The 20062-nt window shown below is 47.0% G+C and overlaps 1 protein-coding gene across 1 annotated transcript in view; it reads left to right on the top strand.

Annotated features, from left to right (window-relative positions):
• Positions 1-16029: 16029 nt before the first annotated feature.
• SLC2A11 (solute carrier family 2 member 11) overlaps positions 16030-20062 on the top strand; it is a 91077-nt gene continuing 87044 nt past the window's right edge. The window contains exon 1 of the mRNA XM_075321547.1: positions 16030-16093. Within this exon, the coding sequence (XP_075177662.1) occupies positions 16073-16093 (21 nt within the window). The 5' untranslated portion in view covers positions 16030-16072. The remainder of the gene's footprint in view (positions 16094-20062) is intronic.

Below are 20062 nucleotides of genomic sequence, written 5' to 3' on the forward strand. Positions count from 1 at the left end.
TGCCCCCGCGACTCGCCTGCCATCCATCCCTACCCCTCACCGGGCCCCGGGACAACCAACCCCCCTACCCACGGAGGGGAGAAACAACATCCAAGCTGCTCCCTGTCATCGCTCCCGGGATCCCCGTCCAGAGCAGCAGTGGTGTCACAACCTCACCACAACCGTGGGTGGCGTCACGGACAATATCCCTAAACCAAACCACTCCCTTTCACTCACGGGCGAGGAGCGCCGCTCGAGTCCCCGAGATCCGGCCCACTGCTCGAGCCACCACCGAGCAGCAGCAGCCGGACCCGAGCAGTGGGTGAGCGCAGCGTCCCCTCCTCCGCCCGCGACATTAATGACTTTCCAGGAGCCAGTACACTGATCTTGCAATGTCATCAGGAGCTCACTGGGCAGGCATTACATCTATTGAGTAATCAAATCCAGGCAATTATAGTGCCTCCACAGTGGAGACAGGTCACTGAGGGAAGAGTGACCTGTCAATTAACGAATGGAGACCAGTAGTAGGCGGAAAGCACAGCAGAGCTAGTCAGTGAAGCATCCACCCTCATTCACTTGAAACTAAAACTTCAAAAATAAATTTGTTCTGCCTCCATCTATATTGAGGTTGGTTGACACATGGTAAGGTATACTAGAGGTTAGGACTGTCCTGACTGGATACACCTTATCGTCGTAGGTTTTACGTTTTTTAAGTCAAGTTCCCTATGTTTTTAACTTGTACTTTTACTACCGTATTTACTTACTGTAGAGTATATGCATGTTAATTTTGTTTTTTTTCCTAGGTTTTGTCTGTGAAGTGATCACAATGTGAATGTACTCGTACACATTGCACATATATCAACTCATGCTTCAGCTCATTTCTTTGGTTTTGTATTACGAGAATGAATATTTGGTAATCCCTGTTTTCTAGTGCCTGGCATACTGAACTGAACGCAGTGGAGAGGTAGTGGCTACTTGTGGGAGGAGAATGGCATGTTTATCATCCTAAATGTTTAAAATAAGATTAATGCATTAACATATATTTTCCTAACAACTTAGTAAAGAAAATCCTGTAAGGTATGCTCTAGAGGTTTAATGAGCATTACCTTTTCAAGATTAAATTACTCACTAATATTACTGAAAAATGTGGGATAGTTGAGAGGTTTGAGCTCAGGACCTTAAACATTGTGAGTGTCATGGCTCATCTCCAATTCTCGATCCATTGACCACTGGTTGTGTGGTTGGTTTCCCACTCTGTTGGACCACAGCCTCTTTTGTCTTTGTCCAATAGCTAACAATTCTCATCTTTCCTTTCCTTTTCCTTGCTTGTCTGTTTCACTTCTATTCAGGTGTTTTCCCTTCCTCATTTTGTTTGCCCTATCACGTCTTTGGAGGAGCTACTTAGACTCACCACCCACATGCCTTCATTGCTGGATCTATTCCAAGATAGATGGATGTTTGGATTCCCAGCTCTTTAGTTAAGGATATTGTTGCTGAATTATCTCTATTGCTTTTCCCTACGGTTTTGTTTGTGAGTTTCCCTTTCCATCATTCTCCCATTCTGTAATGGTTACAATTTTTTTTTCATGTATTCCGTAAGTATTTTTTTTTTTTTCCACTTTTCTCCATCTTTCCTGTACGACTGTGTTTACACATTCTTAGCCCTGTGTCTCCCCTTCTGCTTGTGTGCACTTTATTTATGGTTATTGTTGTTGTCTGTTACACTTTGTTTATAGTTGAAGGTGCAGTTAAGGACACTAAGGCCTAAGAGACACGGCATGAAAATCGGAGTGAGAGGAATGCGATAAAACATCGCATTCCACTCAGACCAATATTAGCCTATGTGCTAGCACCCATGCGCGATTATTTTCTCAGCCCTAATCGGACCGAGAAAATAGTCGCAGCATGCTGCACGTGCAATGCGATCCTTGTTTCTCTCGCACCCATTCAAGTGTATGGGGCGAGAGAAAAATCGCACTGCACTCGCAGTGTACCACGAGTGCAGAGCGAGAATGGCAATAACCGGCAACGGACGAGAGAGGGAGATAAATCCCTCCCCCCCACAGCACCGGCCCTCCCCTCCTCCGTGCTGGCCCGCCCCTCCTCAGAGCTGGCCCGCCCCCCGCAGCTGTGGTCCGATTGCATGATCGGACCTCACTCGCAGTGACACTCGCATGACAATCAGCTCCCGGTGTGCTGCCAGCCTGAGCCGAGTGTCATGCGAGGATTGCAGTAGTCCCCCGTGTGGCCCCGACCTAAGGGGCAGCCGATGTTGTGTGAGAGTATCATTGTGTACTCTTAGGGTGGCAACTACCCCGGTCAGGCAGAGACAAATCAGGGTCATATTTGGGGATTCTCCTAGCCTGAATAGGGACCAGTGGATTTCAGAGTTTACACTGCTACTGGTTTATTCATCCCTGTGTGACTGGTAGTGTTGTCATAACAGTGAGCTGATTATACTATATGTTGTATCTTCACAAGTACATAAGTGAATAATAGTTTCTCAACTTTTTATGTAAATTATTTCTATCTGTAACCTGAAAAATAAAGCTACACTAAAATTGTATGTTTACAACAGTAATAACTACTTGATGCACTGTAACCAAGCCAGTCAACACATCAAAGAAATAACGTCTTAATGGATATGTTGCAAGAACCAAGACATAAGAAAATAAAAATGTCATGCTGATTGACTATGGACTTTGCTTAGTGTGTGAAATCAAGCACTCTACCCTCTTGTGTATAAAGTTCGTAGCCCTATCTCATTACACTACACACATTTATTTTAAGCTCCATTTATTCTGAATAACAAACACAGGAAACAATATTTGTTCGCCCTAAATTACTGACAATTGAGGGTGTAACAGTGCTGAACCAATGTCCTCCTGTCTGCTTAAATTACATTTACTACTTAAAGTCTGGGGTCATATAATTACATATACATATGCATGAGTACTAGTGAAACAGAAGCTTGTTAAATTCTCAGCACTGAAATCCAAGGTTCATTGTGAGGACAAGTCGGTGACAATCACAGACGAACACATAGAGTCATAGGAGGTCACAATGGAACACACTACATTACTCAGCACAGTGAAGTGAGGACAACAATGAGATAGTGCCTTACGCTGCTTTATGATACTATGATAGACTAACATGAGAGTCAAATGTATACTCTATATCCACCAAAACACGAAAGCCTGGGGTTTTACCATACACGATCCAGCAAACATGGAGCTCACATTAAATGACTCACTCTTTATATAATATACAATAGATATTTCAATTAAATAGAAGCAAAAAAATAGAGGGTATTTTCTTTAATAGGTTTTTGGCTTTGAATAATAGTTTTTTTTAGAAGGGTCATGTCATGGGTGTGCCCCGCTTGGAGGCGATCTCTGGCGAGTCTGGGACCAGAAGGTCACACCGCCTTATTGTGCGCAGGTCTGCATCTTATGTTAAAATGTAATTTCTTTCCTTTGGTGCTGTAGGCCTTAAATACTCTTTGAAATCTGGCTATCCTTTGAAGCCTTAATCCCAGGTGCAGCTCTTTGTGACCACTCCCCTTCGCTTTAAATAGTCATGTGTCTTAACATCTGATGTCGGTTATAGATTCTCATGTCTAAGCTGTTCACGATGGAAGGATGAAAAAAAGAGAAAAACCAGCTCACTTAATACCAATGGCTGTCAGTGTGCCCAGAGCAAGGAACGATTAACATCTGACTTATTCCATCAATAAAAAAAGTGCATTCATATAGTAGAAAAAGTTTAAAAGTTTTTGGAAAAGGCTGCCTGCATCGAAACGCGTTGTTTTTTCACTATTTTTGTCTGCCACCGTATGCGAACACAGTTTTTTTTATTGAAGGAATAAACTTAAAGAAAATATTTTTAAAGTCAGCTGGATTTTGCTTTGCTTTGGAAGGAGCCAGGCTCTAGAAAAAGCTGAAGTTTCGTGACAATTCCAGCTATGGTGTTAGCTGCATTGAAGCTGCTTGGAGTGGGGTTTTTTTGTGTCGATTTCCCCCTGTTTGTCTTCCTACCCTTCTGTTGGATTATTGCAGTGGTATGACTAGTGCTCTCACCAACCTTCTCACTAGTTGGGGTGAGCTCAGGACAAGTGAGGGCCTAGGCACATGATTGGTGACAGGGTGATAGAACCTGCATAGAACGTTAGGGAGCGCAGGGAACAACCACAGGTGAGTGCAGCGGGTGATCCTGCTCCATTCTCCCTAGTTCCAGGGCCCACCGTTGTATCGTGTTCCTTTTGTACCATTGTTGCGGTGCTCTCTGGGAGTTCCCTTATTCGTGGCGGAACCCCAGTAGTCATTACATGACAGGGCCCTTGATTATTATATGATCACTCATGGTCCTGCTTAATCCACTTCTGATCAGCTGTGTGCCTGTGATGGTACCTGACAGCAATTGTTCAATTCCCTAAAGAACCCTAAAGATAGGGTCCACTGAAATAAATGGTGCCATGGTCAGGTCATCCAGTAATCCAGTACTGAAAATATTTGGTGCAGCTTTCTATTTTTGGTAATACATGAGTGGCCATAATAGGGATCTCATCTTATAAAGTGGGAATTCTCTCAATAAAGTATTTGCAAATGGGTTTGCTTAACCAGACAAAAGAGTTAAAAACAGCAGGTCAATTGTTTTAAAAAAAATATTTGTTGTATTGCAGGGGTTGCCCAGGCATACTTACCAAACCAATGTGACATTAGGTGTGGAGCAACAAATCTTTCTCAATCTTTAGACCATCTAGGACATAGGGATAATATTTTAGAAATTAGCCCCGATTTATCAAGACCGTCATTTTTCATGTGGGTTTTGATAAGAGGGCAGAGTGGACAGCAAATAGTGCAGAGTGCCTGATTAATTTAGAGGTATATGACTCATAATGAATCAGCCAAGTTGTGACTGGATGAAGATTTGGAGGTAAGATTTGTAGCGTAAGGAATGCCACCACTCATCATAAACTTGAAGAGTGGGCATCATCAAGCCCTACTCCATTTTGTGTCAGAGTAGGGCAAAAATGGTGAGAAAACCCCAAACGTTGCAAAATATTTCCAGAGCTTTGCGTTGCGTTTTCTGGTATAAAAGCTTTGATGAATCAAGGACATTGAATTATCTTTTTATGTATAAACTAGCTGTACTAACCGGCTTCGCCCGGGTTAATAACTGTTGTTAACAAAATAGAATGTATTAACATTCCCAGGATAGAATGTATAAATAGAATGTATTTACGCCCGGGATAGTAACTGTCTCTCTCTTTCCCTGTCTGTATGTCTATCTATCTCTTTCCCTGTCTGTCTCTTTCTGTCACTTTCCCTGTCTGTCTCTTTCCCTCTCTTTCCCTGTCTGTCTCTTTCCCTCTGTCTCTTTCCCTGTGTCTGTCTCTTTGTCTGTCTCTTTACCTGTCTTTGTCTGTCTCTTACCCTGTCTGTCTCTTTCCCTTTCTTTCCCTGTCTGTCTGTTTCCCTGTGTCTGTCTCTGTCTCTTTGTCTGTGTCTGTCTCTGTGTGTCTGTCTCTTACCCTGTCTATGTCTGTTACTTAGCCCGGGTTAATAACTGCTGTTAACAAAATAGAATGTATTAACAAAAATGTATTCTGCACACAAAAACCACAAAACAAATAGATAGAAATGTAATTATAATGTCTTTCTCCCCCTCTGTATATATCTCTCTGTCTCTCTCTCTTTGTCTGTCTGTTTCTTTCCCTGTCGTCTCTGACTGTCTCTTTCTCCGTCTGTCTCAATCTCTTTCCCTGTCTATCTATCTCTTTCCCTGTCTATCTATCTATCTATCTGTCTCTTTCCCTCTCTTTCCCTGTCTGTCTCTTTCCCTGTCTGTCTCTTTCCCTCTCTTTCCCTGTGTCTGTCTCTTTGTCTGTCTCTTACCCTGTCTGTCTCTTTCTCTCTCTTTCCCTGTCTGTCTCTTTCCCTGTCAGTCTGCCTCTTTGTCTGTGTCTGTCTCTTTGTGTCTGTCTCTTCCCCTGTCTGTGTCTGTCTCTTTTCTTGGCTGCATTGTGACACGCCAACATTCCATATAAGGGCGTGGCTGCGCATTGTTCTGAAGTTCTGGCTGCACTGTGGCTCCCAGCTCCATTCACTTTAATGGAGGTAGGTTTTTTGGCGAATAACTGTAAAGCGCGGGGTTAAAATTTCCCCTCAAAACATAGCCTATGACGCTCTCGGGGTCCAGACGTGTAAGTGTGCAAAATTTTGTGGCTGTAGCTGCGACGGTGCAGATGCCAATCCCGGACATACACACATACACACACACATTCAGCTTTATATATTAGATTAGCTCTTTTCCAAAAGGAAGAAAACATCTCAAATTTGAAAAACTGACACCCATTTGTAGACAACTGTTTTTGAGGTTGGACCCCTCTCATCAGTACAGAGTAGGGTACTGGTTGACTAGATGAGATTCCTTCTATGCAACCAGGGGAAGGAGTACTGGTTCTCGCTAAGGAGATGTCGCGGGCGGGGAGGAGGGTGTCAGCACACTACGCTCACCCCTTCTGCTTGGGTCCGGCGGCTGCTGCTCAGTGGTGGCTCGAGCTGTGGGCCGGATCCCGGGGGTTCTCGAGCGGCACTCCTCGCCCGTGAGTCAAAAGGGGTTGTTGGGTGTGGGAATAGTTTATTGTCCGTGACGCCACCCACGGTTGTGGTGATTTCACCACCGCTGCTCAATATGGGGATCCCGGGGATGGTGATGCGGAGCAGCCAGGTGTTGTGTTGCCCCTCCGTGGGTAGGGGTTGGTGATCCCGGGGCCCGGTGATGAGATGGGAGATGCAGGGCCTGGTGGGCGCAGGGACGCGGGGGCAGCGCTGTGCCTTGCGGCACTTTGGTACTCACTCAGCCTGAGACGTTGACACAGTTTTACGGTAAACCACATGGCTGGAAAGACGGTTCCCACGGACGGCTGCACTTGCTCTCCCAGTAGGTAACGGTGATGTCCCTCTGACCTGCACCTGATGTTTCTAAGTTGGTAGCGATGGGTCCCCACTGGTAACCCGCTCCCCGGCTTCAAGCTGGACCGGAGGAGCTCTACTTTGCCCGCAGACGCTGGCCCTGAGGAACTGGTGCCTTGGCGGTGGCGGTGTTCCTCTTTACTGGTTGGACTGTTGCCTTCAATCGGGACTTGGTTGTTGGGGGATCTACGTCCCCTTCACTGACGGATTCGGCAAATTATGGCGACTCCTAGCCTTGCCGGGGTCCGAGAGGCCCCTGCCCTGGTGCTGACTGTCCTTTGCACGCTGCTCCAGACCGTTGGGTCACTACCCGTCCGAGGTCCTTCCAGGAACTCCCGAACAGTCACCCCTCTGGACAGTCACCGTCGTTGCTGACCTTGCTGACCCTGTCCTGCACACAGCTGGACTACTTCAGGCTTTCTTTCTGTCACCACTCTTGCTTTCCTCCTTTACCACTTTACTTCCTTCACTTCTACTTGTTTACTCCTCACTCAGCCCTGCCTGGGCTAAACGCCGTTGTTTACGCCTTCATGTCCCTCACTGGACTGCCTGGTTTCTCCCGCCTCCAGAGCTGTGTCCTCCTCGGTGGGCGGAGCCAACCGCCTGGCCCACCCCCTGGTGTGAACATCAGCCTCTGGAGGAAGGCAACAAGGATTTCTGGTTAGCTTTGGTGTTCCTAACTGGGATGTAGGGTGTAGTGGTGTGATGACCTGTGACCCCTGGCTTGCCCAGGGCGTCACATTCCCCCTTAGCAAAATGCAGACCGTCCGCGGGCTGCCCGTCCAACACCGGTTTTATTTTTCTGCAAAATATAACATGGTAAACGGTAACATATATACATTTTTAAGGAATCTTCCCATAACGGGAGGCACTTTTACTTTAACGTTGCAAACGGTTTACAGTTACGGTTTCCGCTCTCTCCCACCCAAGCAACCTGGCCCTGATGCTGCCCCTAAAGCCCAGGCAGCACCCCTTGACCCACAGTCCAGCACACGGTACCCGAGCGGGATCTGTCCTTCCCCTCCAGAGGGTAGCCACCGGTTCCTTTGGTGGCTGGGCCCCAGCCTGCTCCGCTGAGGGCCCTCCCTCCAACCTGCCTCTCCGGAGGCGGCATTGCGGAAAACGGTAACGGTAAACAACTTATTTACAAGCCACTAACGTTTGTGGTTGCCCTGCAAGTTCACGGGCTTGTCCATGAGCAGTTCCTCATGCAAACTTTTTAAACGGTCCCCACGGGGACAACGGTGCCGGCTCCGGCCGGTTGCAAATCAAGCAGACAATCTGGTGAAGTACTCGGTATAATTTCACTTATCATTTTTCAAAACTTTCAAACTTTTAAACTTTCAAGCACAATGGTGGTCCCAACGGGGACTGGAACGCGGCGCTCCGCTGCCCTACTCCAGACTTTCAGGCTCAGGCGCTCCTTCCAAGGGAGGGGGCGCGGCGCTCACTCGGGACTCTTGGCTGCCCCTTAACTTAGCGTCCAGCGCGAACCACCCCCGCTCCCCACAGTGCCGGGTGTATTGCACGATATCGCCCGGCATCAGGTTGCGGCCTGGATGCTCTTCAGGCAGGTGGGCATTCACATCCCGCCGGGCTACAAACACTTCGGCCTCCAGGCCCGGTTCATAGATAAACCCGTAGCCCCGGCGGACATCAAACCACCTCACCTGCCCCTCGTACAGCGGGCCCCGGACACGGAACGTGGCCTGGCGGAGATTCTCCTTCTCCTTGATAGCTCGGGCCACCACCTCGGCCTTCTTCCTCTCCCTCTCTCCAATCTCCAGGCCCAGCGGTACCGGCTCCCTATCCCAATACGGCGCTGCTGTGAGCTCCGGCGCACGGGTCGGGCCCCGCGGGACATTCTGAACGTTGCCCACTGTCAGGAATCTGGGCGGCGTGTCCCGCGGTGTCTTGGCCTTGGGCGCTGCCTTACAGCAACAACCCGGCGCTACCTCAGCCGAGGTGTGGGGGATGGGCATAGGGGCTTTCCGCTGCTGGGCCTTCGGCTCGGAGCGGGTCATCGGCTCCGGCTCGGGGGATTTTTCAGGGGATGCCTCCGGTTCAGCCTTCGGGACCTTCCATGGTAACACCTCCAGTCTACTACGGGCTCCGGCTACAGGTCGGTCCGCCTGGGCGGGGACACTGGGTATTGCTACCGGTTGCGGTGGTAGCAGGCCTAGTGGCGGGGTCACGGCCCCCGAGACGGGTGGCGAGGGAGGCAACGGGGGGAGAGGGCTTGGACCGGGCCCCGCAGCCGCGATGACCGGCCCTTCCAGGGCATCGGGACGTGGGTCACTCACCCTCCCTTTCTCCGCTTCCTCCTCACGTCTCCGCACGGTGGCTATAACGTCCGCCATGTCGGTCTCCCACTCCTCCATGAGGAGCTGCATCCTGACCTGCAGCCGTTGGTAGAGCTGCGCGGTCCGGATTTCCACCCACGCCGCGGTTCCAGGCGCTGGGGCTACGGTGTCGCGGGACGGCATCCACATGGTGACTTCTTCTTCCAGGAACGGTATGTCTGCAGAGTCCTGGCGTCCCTGCTTTTATAGCTGCAGCTACATGCAGCCAGCCGCCATCGCAAACCCCCCCTTAGCTATTTCCGGCCCCTCCTCTCTCGGGGCGGGGTTTTGGCCTTCGCGCCTCTACTACTCGAGAAGACGCTCGAGCGGGAACTTTTCGCGCCAAAGATGGCGACTTCTGAAATTTTTCAGCCGGATACCTCCGGCGGTAACAAGGCGCACCTCTACCAAATGGCAGAGCGGTAAGATCCTGTTCGTGACACCAAGTTGTCGCGGGCGGGGAGGAGGGTGTCAGCACACTACGCTCACCCCTTCTGCTCGGGTCCGGCGGCTGCTGCTCAGTGGTGGCTCGAGCTGTGGGCTGGATCCCGGGGGTTCTCGAGCGGCACTCCTCGCCCATGAGTGAAAGGGGGTTGTTGGGTGTGGGAATAGTTTACTGTCCGTGACGCCACCCACGGTTGTGGTGATTTCACCACCGCTGCTCAATATGGGGATCCCGGGGATGGTGATGCGGAGCAGCCAGGTGTTGTGTTGCCCCTCCGTGGGTAGGGGTTGGTGATCCCGGGGCCCGGTGATGAGATGGGAGATGCAGGGCCTGGTGGGCGCAGGGACGCAGGGGCAGCGCTGTGCCCTGCGGCACTGTGGCACTCACTCAGCCCGAGACGCTGACACAGTTTTACAGTAAACCACACGGCTGGAAAGACGGTTCCCACGGATGGCTGCACCTGCTCTCCCAGTAGGTAACGGTGATGTCCCTCTGACCTGCACCTGATGTTTCTAAGTTGGTAGCGATGGGTCCCCACCGGTAACCCGCTCCCCGGCTTCAAGCTGGACCGGAGGAGCTCTACTTTGCCCGCAGACGCTGGCCCTGAGGAACTGGTGCCTTGGCGGTGGCGGTGTTCCTCTTTACTGGTTGGACTGTTGCCTTCAATCGGGACTTGGTTGTTGGGGGATCTATGTCCCCTTCACTGACGGATTCGGCAAATTATGGTGACTCCTAGCCTTGCCGGGGTCCGAGAGGCCCCTGCCCTGGTGCTGACTGTCATTTGCACGCTGCTCCAGACCGCCGGGTCACTACCCGTCCGCGGTCCTTCCAGGAACTCCCGAACAGTCACCCCTCTGGACAGTCACCGTCGTTGCTGACCTTGCTGACCCTGTCCTGCACACAGCTGGACTACTTCAGGCTTTCTTTCTGTCACTACTCTTGCTTTCCTCCTTTACCACTTTACTTCCTTCACTTCTACTTGTTTACTCCTCACTCAGCCCTGGCTGGGCTAAACTCCGTTGTTTACTCCTTCATGTCCCTCACTGGACTGCCTGGTTTCTCCCGCCTCCAGAGCTGTGTCCTCCTCGGTGGGCGGAGCCAACCGCCTGGCCCACCCCCTGGTGTGAACATCAGCCTCTGGAGGAAGGCAACAAGGATTTCTGGTTAGCTTTGGTGTTCCTAACTGGGATGTAGGGTGTGGTGGTGTGATGACCTGTGACCCCTGGCTTGCCCAGGGCGTCACAGAGATACATCCAGATAGTGCATAAAGAGACTCCTTCAGAAAGTGTGTGTTCAAGCGAAACAGCGTTGACCTGATGAAGTGTGTCTTATCTCACATACCTGCAGTATTATGCGATAAAACGCATTGAATAAATGATTCTGCAAGTTTTCTTTTTACTCCTTTCATCAATTATCTAATTGTTGCTCAGGACCGCTTTTGTCTTCACTTACGGTATAACCCTGGAAATGTGTATGGTCCACGAATATACTGTACACTATAAGAGGCCGTGGTGTAATGGATTCAGCACTGCTAGTGAGCAACTTTTCCACTATGGACTTGGGTTATGAAGACTTACAGGCAATGCTCCAATGGAAAATAATATTCATGATATTTATTTTACATCACTGTTTCTTCTACAATGGCTTGGATTTCCCCAGGCTATCCATTTCTCATTTCTCTTCTCTTCTCTGTGCTATCACTTCTCTACTCCCACTAGTCTCTTGCAGGCTGTTGCTGTTTTATCTTACAAGAGTGCTTTGTTCTTCCTGATCGGATTTTATGGACTGCTTTTTTGTCCATATTTATATCCTGATGATAATTCTATCACATGTAGGACATGCTCATGGTTTGACAACTGTTTTAGAATAATTAAAAAAAGCATAATAATGAAGAAAGGTAATAGTATAATATTTCGGCAATCTGCTTTGATTACACAATGCCCAATGTATGCACCAGAAATGTTCCCCACATACACAAGTTATAGCTAGTAATGGGCTAGATCAAAAGTGTTTCCAGTGAAATACATCAGCATTAAGAATGAGCGAACCAAAATTGTAATGTTCAGGGTTCATACTGGACAACAGGTGTCTGGGTTTGAGACTCGTTAGGTAAGGATGGTTGACCTTAGGGAGATCAACATCCAGCACTGCGGAGCACCATCAAGTGTTTTCTCAACGCAGTGATTCTAGAGCAATGCCCCCTGGGAAATATGCAAAACAAGGAAGCCGCGGAGACACCATCACATGTTTCTCAACGCTGGCAGGTAACTAGACAGGTCTTTCACCGGGAAGGAACAACCACGTGAAGGGCAGTCTCCAGTCACGGAAACCACCTATGCCAAAACATGGTATCCATCCACAGACAGCTGTTTCGGGGTATTTGCCCCTCATCAGTGTGGAGTAGGAGACTGGCTTGTGGGAGCAATGCCTAGTAGAAGACTATATAGGTAAGGATGGTTGACCTTAGGGAGATCAACATCCAGCACTGCGGAGCACTATCACGTGTTTTCTCAATGCAGTGATATTTGAGACTCGAACGTGAACTTAAAAAAAAAATAAAAAAAAAATGTATCCAAGTTTTGGTACTGATTGTATGCTACTAAAGTTTGTTCAAAGGCTTCAGCACAGGCAAACAGGCAATCAGCAAGCTTTTTTACATGAGCAAGTTGCCTGTCCACTGCTTTGAACAATAAAAAAAAATTTGATAACCAGCGCAGGAAAGCAGACAACTGCGGGCTGCAACCCTCAGATGTCTGATTTACCTTTTGGCACCGCACTACTTTTTGTTGACCAGTTAAGATAAAGCAGACAGCTGGGATCTGGAATTATCAGGTTGGCAAGGCCCATGGTTATTTGGCCCCTCCCATCTGTGACACAGTAAAAGGAATAGTGATGGATGGGAGCTATTTCTCTTCCAGCATGTGGTCTGGGCACTGGTGAGCAGCAGGGAACGGGTTAACCATGGCTGGATTTTTCCCTGCTAGGCCAGGTTCTGTGGTAACGCAGGTGCGCAATTAGCACAGGTTAAAAGCAGCCAGATTCTATATGTGTGTGGGTGGTAGGGCTGGAGAGGTGCTGGAGATCTGTATTTGCTGGAAACTTGGATACTGCATCTTGCTTTATGTGGACCGGTAGGTCCTGGACTTTCTCTGAGCTGATTTCCAAGCTGACTTTTCTTTTTCTCTTTGTTTATCTTCTGCTGACTGTTTATGTTTGTTTAATATTGGTGTGAATAAAACATTGTTTTTTTTGGACTGACAACCTGTCTACGTCTCCCACTGCGTCCCTGCCTACGCCTACACGAGCTGAAACCCCACACAGCTTAAAAATAGGAGCCCACTGCCGCCCAAGAAGTGGCGTATCTATTAGATGTGCAAATTCTGGCTCTTTGCCCAGTGCGTCAAAATTGCCCTGGTGTGGTGGCAATCGGGGTAATACTTTTGGGGTTGATGTCAACTGTGAATTTACCACTGACATCAAGCCCATGTGTTAGTATTGGAGATGCAGCTATCAGACCCCCACATTGCTCTCCCAGTAAGTATAAAGTTAAAAAAAACACACAGGGAGAAAAAAGGTTATTTAAATAAACACTTCCCCACACGCCCTTGTTCACCAATTTATTAATTATTAATGTTGCATGACACCCATCGATTCCTATAGAGCCTTGTTCTGAGAATGTTCTCAGAGCAAGACTCCATATGCCACTGCTGGTCAGGTCAGCGGCAGCCCAAAATTTATCATGAGCGGTAACGTCAATAACTCAGTGACCTCACTACATGTGAGAAATTCAGGGCTGCAGCTGACTGGGAGTGACCTATGGAGCTTTGTTCTGAGAACGTTCTCAGAACAAAGCTTCATTGGACTACATTGGATATTCCAGGATTTCTTTTTAATAAATTGGTGAACGATGGAGTGTGGGTAGAGTGTTTATTCACCAATTGGATTATGTCAGACTGTCAAGGATTTTTTTTTAATTCAATAAATTGGTGAATGAGTGCCTGTGGAGAAGTGTTTATTCAAATAAACTTTATTTTTCCTATGTGTGTTTTTTTTAACTCTATACATACCAGGTTACTAATAGGAGTGTCTGATAGACGCCTATCATGTCCTCAGAACAAAGCTCCATAGGAATCGATGGGTGTAGTGGGATGTGACTCCATTAGGTTTCGTAGGAACTTCCAGGACTTTTTAATTACTAAATTAGTGAATAAGGGAGTGTGCAGGAGTGTTTATTCACCAATTGGATTACATTAGAAAGGTGAGGATTTTTTTTTTTTTCAATAAATTAGATTTTTTTTTTCCTGTTTTTTTTTTTAACTCTATACTTACCAGGTTAGTAATGGGGGTAGCTGATAGGCCCCCTTACATTAATAACCCCTGGGCTTGATGTCAGCTGTTCATTCACAGCTGAGATTAACCTCAAAAGTATTACTCTGTTTGCCACTGCACCACAGCAACCAAGAAGAGCCAGGCAATGCACCAGAATTGGCACATCTAATAGCTGCGCCAGTTCTGAGGTGGCTGCAGGCTGCTATTTTTAGACTGGGAAGGGCCCAATCCATGGGCCTTCCCAGCCTTAAAATTCCAGCCCCTGTCTGCTTTACCTGCGCTGGTTTATGAAAAATTGGTAGGATCCCAAGTAATTTTTTTTTTAAATTATTCCCTATCCACACATTTTGCAGGGCAATTTCCCCCATTTTGCTTCCTTTTGCAGCCCCCTAGCCCTTACCACAACCATTTTACAGCCATTTTACAGCACAGAAGTTCGGCTCTCCATTAACTAATTTGTGGTTTGGGGTCAAGTCCGGGTCCCAAACTGAACTTTTAAATACAGTGTGCCCGCACCTGGGGAACCAGAACTTGCACGCGTCCATCTAATCAGCATATTTTCTTCTTAACGCAACACTACAGCATGATTTTATTACAGAGCTGGAGGGGCACTTTAAATGCAAGTCCCCAACCCCTGTCATTAATTCACTTTCTGGCGGCTTCTTCACTTTTTGATGCCGCTGCGGTGCCATCTTGTACCCATAACGTGTGACTGACCGAAAGTCAGAAGTTACGCCATAAGGTCTCAATGCATCTCTATGAGAGCATCAATGAGGCCAAAACGAGGGTTTCAGAATTGTATGGAATTGTGACCTTTGGCGCGCTCCGTGAAGCACTGGAGCTACGACAGGTCACAAATCATAGGAGATTGACCAGAATGACTCTGGAAAAAGATGAAGGTGGCACCAGGTGAGAATAAGACAGGGGTCAGGGGACTTACATTTAAGGCACCACTCCGCGGGGGGAAAAGTGACACAACGCTGTAGTGGTGCTTTAAAGGGGTTTTACAGGAGATAAAATTTGAAGCCCTACCCTTGGGATAGGTCATCAATACTGGATTACTGGTGTCCAACACCAACCCCCTCCCTCACCTACATGGATCAATTGTTTGCAGCTTTCATGGTGGCTAGGAGTAAAAAGTGCATGGAACCAGGACCTCACAGCTCTGTACACTTTATAATGACCATTCATGGGTACTACAGCTTGGATAGTCACTTCATTAGGAGCTGAACTGCTGTACCGAAGACACAAAGTGTACGGAGCTGTGATGTCCTGGCACTGAACACAGTGTACATCCATGGGAACTGCAAACTTGATTCATGGGGGTGCGGGGTTTTAGACCCTGACCAATCTTACACTGATTTCTTATCCTAAAGATAAGTCATGGATATCCAAGTTCTGATCAAGTTCTATAATCATTTATTGAATGCATCCAATGACAATGTACAAAACAATAGGACATAAAATTGCATAGGATAATAATAATTAAAAATAATATTTATTCATTTATATAGCGCTATTAATTCCACAGCGCTTTACATACATTGGCAACACTGTTCCCATTGGGGCTCACAATCTAAAGTCCATATCAGTATGTCTTTGGAGTGTGGGAGGAAACCGGAGTACCCGGAGGAAACCCACACAAACACGGGGAGAACATACAAACTCCTTGCAGATAGTATCCTCGGTGGGAACATCTTCCAGCGTGTACACAAAATGTAAATTAAAAACGGGTTTCACCAGTCTGAAAATGTTTCTCCATAGGTCACAATTCCTCTAAAACACAATAATGAGGATGGCTGGTGGAATCGGACATATTTTCATTAGACAGCTTCCTGACGTAAGATGCTGGATTGCTTGATATTCTTGGATCTGACTGCTTTATATCAACCCATAATGGATAACTAAACTGACATTCCTGTAAGGGAGAGGTCTAGAAATGTTTTATTTCTTAATATTTAACAGAGAAAAAGACTGGAATTAATATCTTATAAGCGAGCATGGAAGAGAAGCAGAGATTGGTAAGTTCCTGGGGGCATATGTGAATTATCCATTTATACACTGATTGGAATCTCATACTTGTATATTATGACATCTGCCTGTTCTTGAGATACGTCAAACACAGTATTGTTTAAAAAAAAGTACAAATCTTATGTGATGCTTCTATTGATGATTCTTATTGATAAATTTACCTAGCCACAAGGCAGCAATTCCAGATCTTGGCGGCCATTGCCCTGTTTTATGTCATAGCTGATGGCATTTGTATATAGCGCCTGATAATCTGCACAGCTGTTCTGGCCAGTTGTAGGGGTTTATACCCTCTACCTTGGTGTTACTTCTGTGAATATCTGTTCATCGTTTACTTAATATTTGACATGTATTGCTAGTTTGTGTCTAATTTTGTGCCTCATTTAATTGATGACCTCCTTCTTGTCCTTGGCAGGTTTGAACTCACTAATTAGTTTGTGCCGCCTGTACTGTTTTTAGCTACTGTATTTTTCAGTTTCAGCATAGGTTAGTATTTGCTGTATGCACTGCAATTGACTTGAGTTATCCTGACTTGACTAATAGACCACAAGACTATAACTGAGCACTAGTGATGAGCGACCACTACCATGCTTGAGGGCTCGGTACTCGTTAAGGACAGTTGGAAGCTCAGATGGGCATGACTCAAGTACCAAAGCAAAATGCAAGTCAATGGGGGAAATCTTCCGGGAAAATGTTCGAATTAGCCATTGACTTCATTACTGTATACTTAGGTACCTGATTCGCGCCCATCTGAGTATCCCACTGCTCGTTATGACCACCGGGGACCAGAGCATGGTAGTGGTCCCTCATCACTACTGACCAAACATTTCATTTTTCTACCTCTTTTCTACAGTTCACCTCAATCAGATGGGCATACAGTATTATATCTTGGTTTAACTGCCTGTATTCCTGCTGAAAACCTGGAGACATCTATTGCTCTACTGCTACGAAATACAGTCCGATAGACCCAAATGCTGCTGGAAGTTTAGATCAGTAGAACTGAGGGTTCAGGACTAGAGTTGAGCGCGGTTCTAGGTTCGTGGTTCTCCAGTTCGCGGCTCGAGTGATTTTGGGGGCTGTTCTAGATCGAACTAGAACTCGAGCTTTTTTGCAAAAGCTCGATAGTTCTAGATACGTTCGAGAACGGTTCTAGCAGCAAAAAAACAGCTAATTCCTAGCTGGCTTTCCGCTGTAATAGTGTAAGTCACTCTGTGACTCACACTATTATGAAATTTCAGTGTATAGTGTGCGGGAACAGCGCCTGCAGATCACTGCTGTATGGATAATGGCGATCGCCTTTTTTTTTTTTCCCTTGTCTTCCTTCCCTAAGCGCGCGCGTGTAGTGGGGAGGGCCAGCATGTCAGCCAATCCCAGACACACACACAGCTAAGTGGACTTTTAGCCAGAGAAGCAACGGCATGTGTGATAGGATGTCCATGTCACATGTCCCTGCATTATAAAACTGGACATTTTCCTCCAGCACGCCATTATCTGCCTTCTGCGTCCTTGGTGTCAGACATCACTGACGCAGCTCCGTCCTGAGTCCTATCGCCGATACTGCTCTATGCGCTCCATACACAGCGCTGGACAGCTTAGGGAGAGCACTTTCTATCAGTCCTTTTAAGGGCTCGTACCGGCAGGGTCAGAGCCATAGGTGACAGGTCCTGAAAACAGAGTTTAACCCCTTAACGACCCATGACGTACTAGATACGTCATGGATCGTGTTCCGGTAAGCCCCGCCCCCTGTCGCCGGCGGGCGGCGGCGATCGGCGCACATATCAGCTGTTATCAACAGCTGATATGTGTGCCTGCTAGCCGCGGGTGGAATCGCTTCCACCCGCGGCCATTAACCCCTTACATTTCGCTGCCAAAGTCTTGGCAGCGATATGTATATGGGCGCCGCCATTACAGTGACTTACCCCGCCCCCGCCGGAAGTCACGTGACATGATCACGTGACTTTCGGCGGTTGCCATGGTAGCACAGGGTCATGTGATGACGCCTGTGGCTAACATGAGTCACTTCCTCTCAATGCCGGAATACAGCCGGCATTGAAAGTGAAGCAGCAAATCTGCAGTTCTCAGCTCTGTAGCTGAGATCTGCAGATTGTGCAAAGCGATCGGATTGCTGATCGCAATAGCCCCCTAGGGGGACTAGTAAAATAAAAAAAAAAAGAAAAAAAAAAAGTTTTAAAAAATAAAAAAAAAATAAAAAAACCTAAAAGTTCAAATCACCCCCCTTTCACCCCATTGAAAATTAAAGGGTTAAAAAAATAAAAAATACACACATATTTGGTATCACCGCGTTCAGAAATGCCCGATCTATCAAAATATAAAATCAATGAATCTGATCAGTAAACGGCGTAGCGGCAAAAAAATTCCAAACGCCAAAATTACGTTTTTTGGTCGCCGCAAATTTTGCGCAAAATGCAATAACAGGCGATCAAAACGTAGCATCTGTGCAAAAATGGTACCGTTAAGAACGTCAGGTCAAGACGCAAAAAATAAGCCATCAATGAGCCTAAGATCCTGAAAAATAAGAACGCTACGGGTTTTGGAAAATGGCGCAAAACGTGCGCCACGTTTTTCGGACAAGCTTGTGAATTTTTTTTAACCCCTTAGATACAAGTAAACCTATACATGTTTGGTGTCTACAAACTCGCACCGGCCTGAGGCATCATACCCACACATCAGTTTTACCATATAGTGAACACGGTGAATAAAATATCCCAAAAACTATTGTACAATCCCACTTTTTTTGCAATTTTTCCGCACTTGGAATTTTTTTGCAATTTTCCAGTACACTATATGGTAAAACTTATGGTTTCATTTAAAAGTACAACTCGTCCCGCAAAAAACAAGCCCTCATATGGCAAGATTGATGGAAAAATAAAAAAGTTACGCCTCTCGGAAGAAGGGGAGCAAAAAACAAAAACGCAAAAACGGAAAGTGCCCGGGGGCTGAAGGGGTTAACAGCTACACAAGATGACAGCGTCTGTGTAGCTAAGGTCAGGGATTTCCTCGCTGTATTTCCCCATTAGGAGGGAATAGAAAGGCAGGCTTCCTTTCCTCTACCCAGAGACCCACAACCCTGCCACTGTACCCTCCTGTCCTCTGCACACTCCAACTCATTATAACTAAGCCACTATACTAGCAAACACTGAGTGTACCTAGTGTCATCCTAAACGTGGCTGTTGGACCTCTGTATTGTCCCACTAGTGCAAAGATATTTGCAGCACGTCTGCCTGCATTGCACACTCAAACTCATTGTTACTAAGCCATTATACTAGCAAACACTGAGTGAACCTAGTGGCATCCTAAACGTGGCTGTTGGACTTCTGTATAGTCCCAGTAGTGCACAGATATTTGCAGCACGTCTGCCTGCATTGCACACTCAAACTGATAGTTACTAAGCCATTATACTAGCAATTTATGCTGCCAGTTTAAGGGCCGTAGTTGCATTGTCAGGGATATTTATTCTTTATTATTCTGCTGTTAATAAAGCTAGACCACCGCTGCAATCTACACCACCTCTCAATTTTTACTACCACATTTTCAGTGCACAATCTTGTTGCAATCAACATGAGTGGCAAAATGACAGATGCTGGTGGAAAGGGGAAGAGGCGTGCTGGAAAAGGAAAAAAAGGGTTTGTCCGTGGGGAAGGTGGCAAAGCTCCATTATCATCTGCTGAAGATAGACCATCTACCAGCAAAAGTAAGATGTCTACTACTTACCGTGGACAATCCGATGTGCTCCCTTTTTTACCGCCACGAACAACAGGAACAAAGGTAGATGATGGCCAAAAAAGGAAAATGCTTGAATGGATCTCAAGTGGTCCAACAAGTGCCCTCTCAGCCACTTCAAGTACCGCATCCAAAAAACACCAGTCCTCTGAGTTGTCATCCCAATCAAACTTGCTTTCTCCCAGCTCTGAAGTCTCCATCAGCCCTGCACAGTATGGTGG

This window comes from Anomaloglossus baeobatrachus, chromosome 1, assembly GCF_048569485.1.
Source record: "Anomaloglossus baeobatrachus isolate aAnoBae1 chromosome 1, aAnoBae1.hap1, whole genome shotgun sequence".
NCBI lineage: Eukaryota > Metazoa > Chordata > Amphibia > Anura > Aromobatidae > Anomaloglossus > Anomaloglossus baeobatrachus.